The sequence below is a fragment of the Syngnathoides biaculeatus genome, chromosome 7, assembly GCF_019802595.1.
Source record: "Syngnathoides biaculeatus isolate LvHL_M chromosome 7, ASM1980259v1, whole genome shotgun sequence".
Lineage (NCBI taxonomy): Eukaryota > Metazoa > Chordata > Actinopteri > Syngnathiformes > Syngnathidae > Syngnathoides > Syngnathoides biaculeatus.
The window spans coordinates 18,664,344-18,677,507 of record NC_084646.1 but is presented as its reverse complement, the minus strand read 5'-3'; the positions used below and the strand labels follow the sequence as shown (position 1 = coordinate 18,677,507).

The 13,164-nt window shown below is 40.3% G+C and overlaps 1 protein-coding gene across 3 annotated transcripts in view; it reads left to right on the top strand.

Annotated features, from left to right (window-relative positions):
• nr5a2 (nuclear receptor subfamily 5, group A, member 2) overlaps positions 1-13,164 on the top strand; it is a 65,805-nt gene that overhangs the window by 3,754 nt on the left and 48,887 nt on the right. For all 3 annotated transcript variants that reach the window (XM_061824806.1, XM_061824808.1, XM_061824805.1), the window contains 2 exons: positions 2,571-2,712; positions 9,653-10,365. In XM_061824806.1, the coding sequence (XP_061680790.1) occupies positions 2,571-2,712; positions 9,653-10,365 (855 nt within the window). The remainder of the gene's footprint in view (positions 1-2,570; positions 2,713-9,652; positions 10,366-13,164) is intronic.

The window sequence follows — 13,164 nt, the reverse complement described above, 5'->3', positions numbered from 1 at the left end:
TGAGGTCCGGATCTCGATCCTGGGTCTTGAGTTTGACACCGGTGGACTATAGTGTGGTCCCTTTGTGTGTGCACAGTGTGTGTGTGTGTGTGTGTGTGTTCCTTATGGCTATTAATATCAGTGACATACAGTACATTAATAAACTCAAGTTGGCTTTTGGATTTGCATCCTATTATATCCTTTTCCAGTGTTATGTTTCTTTACTCAATTCTGGGGAGTTTTTGCAACCTTCCGGCTGTACATTTTGTAAATGCCAATAGACAAGTGACAATGGACGATGTCAGAGAAGGCAAAAAAACATACTACATACAGGGCAAAAACATGAGCTACACTCACACAACTTAATGAGATCCACAATAATGGCTGTGTCTTAAATGATGCCTTTACAAAAATGATGCCTTGAATGACGCTTTCACCGAGGTATTCATTTTTAATCAAAGTTTGTTATTGTCATTGTAATTTGTAGATGTGTAGCACTGAAAAGCATCACACCAAAAGCCATTTCTATAATTTTTGCCCCCCACATGTACCTAAAGCAGGACACCACAATAATAGAAAGAAAGGTATGAGAACAGTTTTGCAACACTGCAAAGAGACCACAATAATGGGAAATGAATAATTATGTCAGTCAAAACACCACATTACTACCATCATCAAGGAAGAATGTGAATAAAGCTCTTGTTTGGTTTGTCAGGATGTTGTCACTATGAAGTCGGTATGCGTGTATGGAACTCTCATCACAAGTTCATTAAGTGCCCAACAATGGCGGGCGGCTGCAAAGTTAGCTGATTGTATTGCAGTACCATCAGCATGCTTTTGTCCAATTTCCTCTACTGTCTTCATACAGTGTGTGTGTGCGTGTGTTGGGGTGTGTGTGCGTGTGTGTAGGTGTGTGTGTGTGTGTGTGTGTGTGTGTGTAGATGTGCCCATGTGCATATACAGTATATATCTATTTTTATTTTTAAACTTGTTTATTTTTATTTTTAAAAGAAGTATTGATGCAGTAGCATCACATTTCTTGCCTATGTGGTCATTATTTAAAGCAGATGTTAAAGATTTGATTCCATATCGCAACCTTGAGATGCTATAAGCACTTGCTTGGAAGAAGACGTCAGTGGCATCTGTGCAGCTTCTCAGCCTCACACATCGTGTGTGTGTGTGTGTGTGTGTGTGTGTGTGTGTGTATGAGTGGAGAGTGCACATGAAGAGGTATTTTAATGAAGCACTATCCTTGTTGAAACATTAATAATGTATTGATATTTACCTCCAAACCTTCATTGATTGGAGGCCACCCTGATTGTTAACGGCAGCGCTGTAATTGTCAAGCTGATGTGTCAGTTTGCTGTCATTTTTTTTCCCCCACAAATACTTGTGCACACACCGTAGGCTTCTTCTTTGCCACTCAGATGGCATCCAAGTACATGTTGAGTAAACAAACGCAGGATGAGGTATTGGGGGAGAAAGGTGCCTGAAACTTCGATCTCTGCAAGATTTCTGTAGGAAAGTCAGGGTCAAGGTGCAGACTCACCACGAGCAGAGCGAATCACCTTCAAGTTTGTACCTAGGTAAAACTTGGAAGCATTTTTAAAGTTAATTCATCTGAATCAAATAAAGTTACTGCTATTTGTATGCAAATGAATGAATAGCGTTGCCTCTTTCGGTGCAAACAAACACGATTTTTAATGGGATTATTTGAGGGCTCATTTTGTAATAGGGGTAGTGATATACGGTACATAGATAGATAGATAGATAGATAGATAGATAGATAGATAGATAGATAAAGTATTTTACTTTGTTCACTCTAAATTATAATTAAAATAGAAACTGTTGAACATGCTTTATATGCAGTTGGTTTTAAATTGAGTGACTTTCCAAATGTTTGGTTTCATGTATTTTTGATTGAGTTTTTTTTTTTCTTGCTCTCAGTTCACTTCATGTTTTATTTCGTCATGCAGATTGTCAATTAAATTTGTGTTTGGTAAAATATTGACAACGGCTGTTTCTGTGAATTCATTTTTTTGGGGGGGGTTAGAAAGAGCAGGTTTATGCTGCATATACACGTTCTACATTATGGATCTTGAATACATTAGCTGCTCCCATCCTTCCTCTTTTTGATTTTCATTCCTCCTGCCAATAATTAATTCCATGTTGCAGTCAGGAACTCTATTATCGCGGAACTGGGAATTATGTAAATTTATAGGATATTTTTGTGTGCGCTTAAATGTTTAAAAGTGCAAAGTTGATTTCCCTCAAAAGTTGAGAAGACTGCCATAAATAGTTATTTTGTAAGACAACTTCATACAAGACGATGCAATATGTATTTTTGTTCAAAATGAGTGCTGAATGAGTTGAGACTATATTTTTAAGAAATATATATCTTTGTTTCTGACCTTGAAGTGAGTACCGTATATTCTACTTTTTTCATCAAGTGTGTGAAATAGCTTTGTGCGTGTGCATGCGTTTGTGTGTGTGTGTGCGCGTACATGGAGCCAGTGTGCGTGTGAATGGGTGCATTACCATCCCATGGACGGGGTCAAGCGGGTTGACATGTTAATTGGTTCCCTCCGCAGGGCTTCTTCAAGCGCACGGTCCAGAACAACAAGCGCTACACATGTATTGAGAACCAGAGTTGCCAGATTGACAAGACCCAGAGGAAGCGCTGCCCGTACTGCCGCTTCCAAAAGTGCCTCACTGTCGGCATGAAGCTGGAAGGTAAAGCAATACACCCACAATTAGTACATTTCAGATGCCAGCATGACTAGAAAATGTTTTTCCTGGTCTTTTGCTCACGTAATTCAGCATCTTTCCTGCTTCACCTCAGTGTGTGCGTGCGTTTGTCAGTGTGTCTGTGTGTCCCTGTGTACGTCCTTTATTCAAAAGCTCACTGAGCTAAAATGCATAAATATGGGAACTAAAAATTTCTATCAGCATAATCTTAATGTTTCTCCGCTCTTATGTTGCAAGTCACAGAAATATTTTAAACAGCTCCAAGTCTGAGGCAGTAATGTTTTACACTGCAGTACAGATACAGTACTGTTTAAATAATACTTGTCTTCCTGTGTCAGTCAAAACCGATCATCCTTACAAACGCACGTAACTTGTTGTTTTGGACCTTATGATCTCCAAAATGTCTAAATTATGTGCACATATGCAGCTGTGGTGAATGAAGTGGCCGTCAAGCACAAAAGGATCAACACACTTGATACATCAGGCTGATTCAGACATATTTAATCTGTTATTTTATGCTTTACAACCAGTAATCTATTTTCTGTACAATTACATTTATGTACTTCACTTTGCTCATTATGGGGTTTATATGTGAACACCACTCCGTAAAAAGCAATCTTGAAGCTGTGCACATCTGCAGAAGTGAAAAGGCAAAAGCAGGCAACATTCTTTGCGAAGCATTATATACTTTTGAAGATATGATGCCTGTTTGCAATTACTGATGCTGAAAAGTGGAAGGAAAAAATTATTGCATGGAGCAGCTCAAGTATGAGGCTGACTGCCTCTGGACGTCCACATAGGTGTTTTATAAAATTTTAGCGTTCTTGCGAAATGACAATTTCGTCATTTTCCATGAAATCACAGTTGAACGCTTTATAGCACAACCTATTCATGCTTTGGCTTGAACTACATTCTTCCGTGATCATTTTTGAATGTGCGAGGTTTCAGTCCAGCTTGAGATCTTCGCACAAGCGCATTACACGAGTTGAATATCAACTTTGACTATAAAATTGTCTGCACTGCTTTTTTGTTAGCACTTTAACGATGATCACTGGAACACTCCTTCTTTCGTCCAGTATGTTGAAAACAAGTGACGCTTATTAGCACGTTCGATTGGGGTCAGATGGAGTTTGCAGGTATCTGGTAGCTGCTGGACACTTAATACCTGCCAGACACAGAATTAAAAAAAAAAAAAAAAAAAAAAAGAATAAATCTTGGCATGAGTGTGACAATGGTAATAACGATACTTTTGGCCGATCAGCTTGAGGCCTCTTTGTTTAATTTGAACGCAGCTCAGAAGCACGCTCAAACGCGGCTAAAGCTGAATAGTGACAATGATGGCAGGGCAAATATTCCTCCAGTTCAAAGATAACATTTGAAATCAGTTATTGTTTAGTTTTACTCTGAAATCACTAATTCTGCCGTGTACGTTGGCCTTTGGAGGTCTTTTTACAATGATTGTAAAGCAAGATTTCAATTATTTAACAGAGAACCAATATTGTATTTCCCTATGGTGGTATGCAATTCTTCATAGTATTTCTAAACTACCAGTCAAATGAGAAACTGTCCAATCTTTTGACCGGTAATGTATCTTCAGTTCTGGTCAAATGTACAGGCTGACAGTCCCTACAAGAAGGGTGTGGTAGAAAATAAAATAACAAAGTGGCTAAGTGAAATCTTTCTGGAGGCTTCTCCCTTTTGCTGCCATGTGAGGTGTAATTAATTGCGCTCTTAATCATGAATGGCCGCTGGGCAGTACGTCCCAGCCTGCCATCTTCCTCCTGCACTTGCCCGTGTTTGGTTTGTTGGCAGGAACTTTCAGCTCGGGGGCACGGCAGGCCCTCCAGCACTCTGTCAAGGCCCAGGAGCTCCAGTGGGCGACTTCTGCCACAACCAGTAAAGCCCTCCTCCATAGGAAAGCTGACCCCCCATTGCCACACACACACACAGGACTCCTTAGCAAATACATGTATTCATGAAGAGGCCAAAAGTCTTCAGACAGCCACAGGCGAGATTCTGAAGCTGCCATTGGATAATGATTAAAAAAATAAATGCAGTTATGGTGAAAGATAAAAGTCCATTTGGATTTGTGCTTCTTCATTGTGTGACACAGCAGCTTGCAGCAATATGCGAAATGAGTGGAAACCAATTGCGTGAGGGCTTATTTTCATTATCTGATGTTTGTTGATTTGGCAACTGTTACGACAGTTCACTATTTCCAGTTTGAAAATCTGTATATTATTCAAGAGATCATCAGAACTCAAAGTTTGAATCCTCATGTTGGTGTGGAATGTTAGGAGGTGTTAAAAATGTCAAGAGAAGGAAATATTTTAGAAGTACAACCACTCCTAGTAGTAGAAGTAGAAGTTAGGACTTGTCAGCTTTTTAGTGTTTCACTGGAGCCCTTTAAACGACTTGCCATCCCCACACCACCCCTTCCACGATGTGCTTTGGAACTACCACAGTCCTCAAGAAACAAAACACAAGGGGACTGATTTAGTCAAAGTTTGCAAAAGTGAGTGCAAAGTCAATTGCTGACACAACCAGAAAGCAGCTCTATTTACCAGGCACATGTAACATTGTGTCTGGCAATCACGCAAAGTTGCTGCACAGTACATTTTGGGCATTCAGGCAGGAGTACTTTACTGTATTTGCAAATAGGTATATTCAGCACGTGTAATGTGATTAATCAAACCTGAGATGAATCGCTGTAAGTGATTCACCTTTTCAAATTGTATCAGATCTAAGGTCATACTTGGAGCCAGTCACAAGAAGGAGTCATGCCGTCCCACCTCATCTAAAACTGTGAATCAACTCTAAATTTCCCTGCGATGTTTCTGGCACATGGTGGCAATTGGTGGTGGCTCCTGTCAAGTTTTAAAATCAGTGTTAAACAGAATGTGCATCTGTATGCATGGACGTAAGGGACGTTAAATCAAGCAAAATACAACTTTTATGTAGTTGATAGCTTCCCCCCAAATTTTGGGAGCAAAAGGTTTCTTTTGTGTAGCTCAGTAATATGTTTGTTTGTGCTCCACTAACACTTCTAATTCCATCACTGTAAACTTCTATTTTCTATATTTTTCTTGCGGTGGTCTCACAGAGTTTCCATTTTGAAAACCACCAGCGCTACCTAAAGTGCAAAACCCGACCACTTTCACAACTCTTGCCAATGACACGTGCATTCTGTTAGAGTGAATAATCACACAGTTTAGGGTTTGCCTTTAGAGATTGCTGGGAATTAGTATAGAAGGTATATATGTACTATTTTTATTGCATCGAAATTAGGCTGATTATACAGTACTGTACCACAGTTTGCATTTTTTCATGTTGCCGGAAATTTTTTTTTTTTTTTGGGGGGGGGTATTTTTTTAACCAACAATGGACTAAATGTTCAAAAGTATACGCACGACACAGACAGATGACAATGGATATGAGCTGCTTTGTTTAACCACATGAACACGCTATTTTGCTCATTTCAATTGTGAAAACAAACTGGATTTCTACCCATCGACACTGGAGCAGTTGAAGCGTGTTATATAATCTAGACGTTACCTTGATTATATGCTTCAATGACCTGCCTAATGTCTCCTTCACTTAGCAGATAAGCTAAAAGATGCAATGTGGCTTTGGGCTGTTTGGGCAGGTTCATAATTGCAGCTAATTGACCTTAAAAGACTTCCTGGGTGTTACATCTTGTACGCAAAAATATTTAAAAATCAAACGTACACCCACCAGCCACAATATTAGAGCTGTACCAAGTTTCCAGGCAAAATACTACTTTTTTATTAGCACCATCTTGGCCAAGGTTATGTTTTGTCATTTTTTTTTATTATGGTTATTTTATCTTCATTTACAGAACTGTGCAAAAAATCATTTAATAATCCAATTTCCTTTGTGAGGCAATTGGACGTTGAAATCGAAAGAAAACAAACAATTTTGGTGTGGCTCCAGATATTGACGCAGCTGATTTAATATTGCTAGATGAGAAAACACTTTTGGTCACTTACCTTAATTTGGCAAAGTATTAACTTGGCCAATTTCAAACAGTTTGTTATTTTGTGTTTGGCCTTACAGTAACATACTACACTGAGTGGCATTGTAATTTTAACATTTATTATAGAAGTTGTTGTTCACGATGCTATAGAACAGCAATAATTCTGTCACCTTGTTCAGTTGCACGATTTGTGCACATTAGGGAAATTGCTCTCAGTATGATGCAGTTTAGTGTTACACTGGAAACCACAAATTCAACAATAAAGATATTGTTTATGTTACGCCTCGCTGATTAACAGTTAATATTAAAACTTTTTCTTTTTTTTTTGGATGGGAATACAGAAGAATATCTAAAGCAGCTTCTGTATTGGATCTCATGGGACTGTTAGCCAGTGTCTGTATCTATTGCGTGTAAACCACATGTGAAGCTATTGTTATGGATTACTAGTATTAGTAATAGGAATAATAGTAACAAAAAAAGTGTATATTCCTGTTGAAGCCACTCCATTTTGCACTTCCTTTTTTATCTCCTCTCATTCTGCCAGCGCTTTGATTCATCGTCTTTCAGACTACATTCACTGTGGCGCTAGGCAGCTGTCCCATTACTTGTGCATAGGTATTATAGGTATTCATGTGTGCACACAGGATAGGGCACATCCGGAGCACTGGCCGAGGCCCCGATATGACAAACAAGGTGTCAGCAAGACTCTGCAGGAATCATTAATATGCTACAGACTGACAGGGATCCTCACCTGCATGCATTTAATATTCCTATATATTAAACAACCATAAATCAGAGGAAATAAGCCCTGAGTGGTGTGGGTGTCCGTGTGTGTGTGTGTGTGTGTGTTTGTGTTTATGTGTGTGTATATGTACTGTATATTATAAAAGGTACAAGACATGCAAAATAATCTAAGTAAGGTTGCCACACATTTGGTAAAAAGCAAAAGCATGTTTGTGCATTTGTGTGTGTAGGGGTCTTGGTGGGCATGTAAGGCAGATCCCTAATCCTTATTTTCCTGATGCATCCCTGCAACAAAGCTCTATGACCCTCATTTGTCTCCGAGTTGGGCCAGCTACATGTTTCGTGGCTCATTAATTGCAACATGGTGGATAAATCATAAATACTTTTAAATGGCCCCACATCCACGATCAGTTAAATGGATACATTAGTCACATCTTGCAATTTTATTTTGTTGTTTAATATGTAGTCAGCAATCTTCAGATGTTTTAGATGATCGCCGAGAGTGCAAGTTCCAGCGAGATAGTTGTGTGTCAGTGAACGATGCACTACGTACTCATTAAAAACTCTTTGAAGTGTCAAGACTTCATGCTGCCATCTATGTCTGTGATCAAGACAAGTGTATTGCATTGAGTGTATCAGAGCGTGTCGGGATTTGAGTGCGCGTGTGTGTGTTTTAAATCCTATCGTTCAAATCAGTGACACTCACTTGTCTAACGTGGTCGTTAAAATCACTCCCAAGGCAGCTTTGGAGTGCATGTAAAGGAGGTGGGTGGGGGGTGAAAGGAGGCATCCTTTCCAGTGCTCCATACCCACTCCTCAGTAGTCCTCAAGTGTTCTTTTACTAATCTATTAAGACATCATGAGCTGTAGTGGACCAGGGCCAAGTCACCATGGCATCCCAGGAATCGAAATCCAACCAGGACCAAGAGCTTAAAATACTGCAGATGGCAGAGTTTTTCTGTTGTTTATATTAGCTCATTGAACAGGGTCGGAGTAAAGGGTGATTAAATATGAATAATTAACTCCCACGCCCCCAACTGGGAGGCAGCAGAGCATCTTTGCGACGGCGGCAGTCAGCCAGATCACACATGGCCCCCGTAGCAGTCCAATGTGTATCCATCTCATTCATTAGACACACCAACAGGACACAATCATTGTGATCCTCACCATGGGATTCTGCATGAGGATTGTAGCGCATAGGGGGTTAGGGGTGGGGAACCTCCATGCAAATTCGCGGACTCTATCCAAACCTTTAAAATCATTCATCGTTACTCATTTGTCAGATGCCTTTAAAAAGACTTTTCTATCACTATTTTCCATTTGTATTTCATTGCAGGGAGGTTTGTGTCAATGAGTAACTTCCCTATCTGTTAGACCAGTGGGCTTTAAGAGTCAACAATGTCAAGTGTAATCACCGCAGGAAAACCTTTGTCCTACATAGACATTACGATTGAGTTCACCTCCATAACACTATTTATTTGTGGACAATTTTTTTTCAACTTATTTCCACACAGAAGTCGCACAGGAAATTTTTTTTTTCAGCACCACAATCCCCACTGGGATGTCTATCTCTTGTGCAGAATTCTAACACAAATGCAATCCCAAAACATGGAGAATCCTGACATAACAATGACTAAATAAATTGTGATATTGTGATATTTTTCCATTAATTCAAATTAGGGCAGGGAGGTCAAACTCATTATTTTCAAAGGCCACCTCATATTTATTGTTTGCTTGAGAAGGCCTTTATGACTATGAACACATAAATGTATGTGATCTCATTTTATTACATATCCACAGCAAATTAAAGGATAGCTAATTTTGCAATCAGAAACCAGTAAAAAATTTGGTCCAGGCTTGATACAAGAAAATGCTACCAATATTTATCAAAAGTGAAGAAAATGTATAATCATTTTAGAAAAAAATGCTAATATATATGATTTGCTTTCACGGGCCACATGAAATGATGTAGTGTGCCATATCTGGCCCCAGGCCTTGATTTTGACCCCATGTGGTTGGAGGACATTGTTTAGGTCATAAAGTTTGTTACCAAAATCCACCAGGTTTCTACTAATTTCACCACATTATTTTTTAGAACAAAATCCTATGACCATAATGTTCAATAAATGTTTTTTTTTTTTTTTTTTTATCTCTGTCCATATCCTTGTCATTCTGCTTTTTCAGCTGTGCGAGCAGATCGCATGAGAGGAGGGCGCAACAAGTTTGGCCCAATGTACAAACGTGACCGGGCCCTCAAGCAACAGAAGAAGGCACTGATCCGCGCTAACGGCCTGAAAATCGAGGCCATGAGCCAGGTGATGCAGACTGTCCCGACTGACCTAACCATCTCATCAGCCATTCAGAACATTCACTCAGCTGCCTCCAAAGGCCTTCCGCTGAGCCATCACGTCAGCCACCACACCAGTCACCACCATCACCACCACCACCACCACCATGCCACCGCCTTACCCCCAACAGACTACGACCGCAGCCCTTTCGTCACTTCACCCGTCAGCATGGCAATGCCGCCGCATGCCGGCAGCTTGCAAGGCTACCAAACAGCCTACGGACACTTCCAAGGCACACGCACCATTAAGTCTGAATACCCAGACCCGTACACCAGTTCCCCAGAGTCCATTATGGGCTACGCCTATGTGGACGCCTACCAGTCAGGCTCCCCACCCAGTTTCCCCCACCTGATCGTAGAGCTGCTCAAATGCGAACCGGACGAGCCACAGATTCAAGCAAAGATCCTGGCCTACCTGCAGCAGGAACAGGCCAGCCGAGGCAAGCACGAAAAGCTCAACACTTTCGGTCTCATGTGCAAGATGGCTGACCAAACACTCTTCTCCATCGTGGAGTGGGCTCGCAGCAGCGTCTTCTTCCGCGAACTCAAGGTGGGTGGGCATGGTCCTGTGAGTGTGACGATTTACTTTAAAAATTGTATTCATAAACATTTTGACTAAATGTTAGATTGTCCACAGGCTTCATTTGAGTGATTTGGTACCTACAACAAATGACTGAAACAAATGCACATTCAATAAATCACTTGATTCAAGACGTTCCTTTGATCACATGCACTGGTTCAACACCAATCTTCACAAGTCTGTCGACACTTACTGTCCTAATAACTGATCAGCAATTCAGCAGCCACTCATATTTTCCCCGAACATGACACATTTTGGCTATGGGCTGTGACAACTCCAGGTCCTTTTTCACGGGGTCGCAGTCTGGGTGATTTATCTGCCCATGAGTGATTCCTCTGATCTCACTTGCACACTCCGTGTGATGTATCACTGGTTAGCATATTGACTGAAGAGTCAGAGGAGTTACAATAACAGCAAATGGGATCTGAAAGCAGATCAAGACTGACAGTAGCAGGACCCTCAGTGTACCATTACGAGTACAGCGACGTATCCCTGGGCTCGTTCCCACAATGGTGTTATTTTACTTTACCTTTGGATACTTCATTTTTACACCTTGGACACATACCAGGATTTTTTGGGGCATTGGAATTGTCTAAAATCAGATGTCTTTTTTCTCATCAGTCCTAATGAATACATTAGTGTAAATTGTATTTTTAGGGACATCATTTTTGTCTACTACATATACAGATCCCTATTGCTGACAAGGAGTCATTTGAAAAACTGCAAAAGTCAAGTGTGTACCAGAAAAAATACATTGTTGGAATTATCTCACCAGCCTGCTTTAGTGAATTGGAAATGCATTACTCCCGTTTTGCTGCCTGTGGAAATCTTACCTTTTATATGGCCCCAAATCACAACAATTATTGTCTCAAATACACGTCCATCAAAAATGACAATACACAATAGTATTTATATAGACAGGATTATGGCCACACTCTGGTTAAACCATAAATAGAGCCTACATAAGCAAGCACTTTGGCAAACTGACAAAGGAAAAACTCTCTTCCCTTGGAATGGGAAGAGACCGCGATAGGATCAAGACTCAGTTCCAGGTGGCCTTTTGCCATTTGCTGGTTGCATTTGGTATCGTATCGAGTCGCACACATAATGCGAGCCTTTTGTCTGCCTTTCGTTATGTCTGTTAGAGCAATCTGTTGTTTTATTGTCATCATAACATTACTATATTTATGAGTAGATAAATACATCAGCAGTTGATAAATACATGCATCATTTCTCCGTGAATGGGAGAAAATAGCTGTGCTTGATTCTGTTTTCAACCTTCTAATGTGCTACCGACTCACAGCTATTGTACTGTAGCTCTTTGGCGTACGAATTATATTTTTGGGGAATATGGCAAACCTAACTGACTGCCATGAGCCATGTTCATCACTACAACCCAGTGCACATAAAAGCTACTTAACATAACACTGACACATGTGAAGCTATCTGCAACCCATTGTTTCAGTTTTAAAGGTGCTGAATGTCTGGACTTTATCATGATCAGACATTGCCACTTACATTGCCAATAAACCACAGTAAATCTTTTCAATTCTCTTCATTAAATCAGACGATTGACAAATTGAAAACATCAGCCAAGCGCTTTTGGATTTATTTTGCATTCATACATGTGGTGAAAAGTATTTGTATCTACCTGAGTCACACAATATCAGTGGGGGTATAAAACTGACTAAGACATTTTCCAACATAGACTCCAAAGGAGGATTTTGAGTTCATGCTCTATTATGGTTTTATTTTCCCTCTGAATGAATTTTGAGCGACACGTGATTGGGACTGATCGGTCTGAGCTTCACCTCTTCTTATTTCTGTTTCTTTTGTCTGGCATACCACATTGCCAAAGGCTCAGATGCATATTAATAGGCGGGGGCCAGTCGTAAAATTACCCCGACATATTAAATGTAATTTTATTTTCAAGATGGTAAAATAATACATGCAATAAATTATTTTTTATATATAAAAGGGAGCCAATTACAAAGACCTTGAAAGCACATGTTGACATTTAGCACGCTGTGTGTCGCGGCTATTGACATTTTTTTGGATTTCCATTTGCATTCAGCTGGGATCCTCACTATTGTTACACACAGACACACAAACACACACACACACACACACACACAGGCGAATTGCAGGGTGTGGCTACTTCAAGTCATTGTCTCCTCTTTGTCCATTAATTTGGGATGATCAATTTGCACACCATTATTCACCATACACTTATCCTAATTCAATTACCACAACTCCATGCGTTAGCCGCTGAGTGTAATGTATTTATGTTCCCCTAATGATGACCATATGATTAGCGCTAGATAGCAAATGAGCCAGGTGTGTGCTATAAAAGTAGAGCATGACCTGAGCTCAAGAGAGGACAAGCCTCTTCCTGAGCACCCTCCCCACACACAGACACACACACACACACTCCCCTGCCCCTACAGCCTCCCTTGAACTACCTCCTCCTTGTGATTGGTGGGGCATGATAATTTAGTTGATGGGGGTACACCTACTCTAATGACAAATTTTCAAAAGAGCCATCTAAATAATAGTGCGTATACTTTCCACACTGTGCACAAGTTGTTGGCCTCTTGTGGTTTCTAATTTTAAAAAAAGATTCGCTGTTCTGTTTTACAGTTTTTGGCTCGAATTTACATTTTGATTTGTTTGTGATTGCGCTAAAGGAGTGCACCTGAGCGTATTTCATTAGCCAGTCCTGCCACTGGCATTTGCAGCTCAATGACAATGTTTAAAAATCTCAAGGAC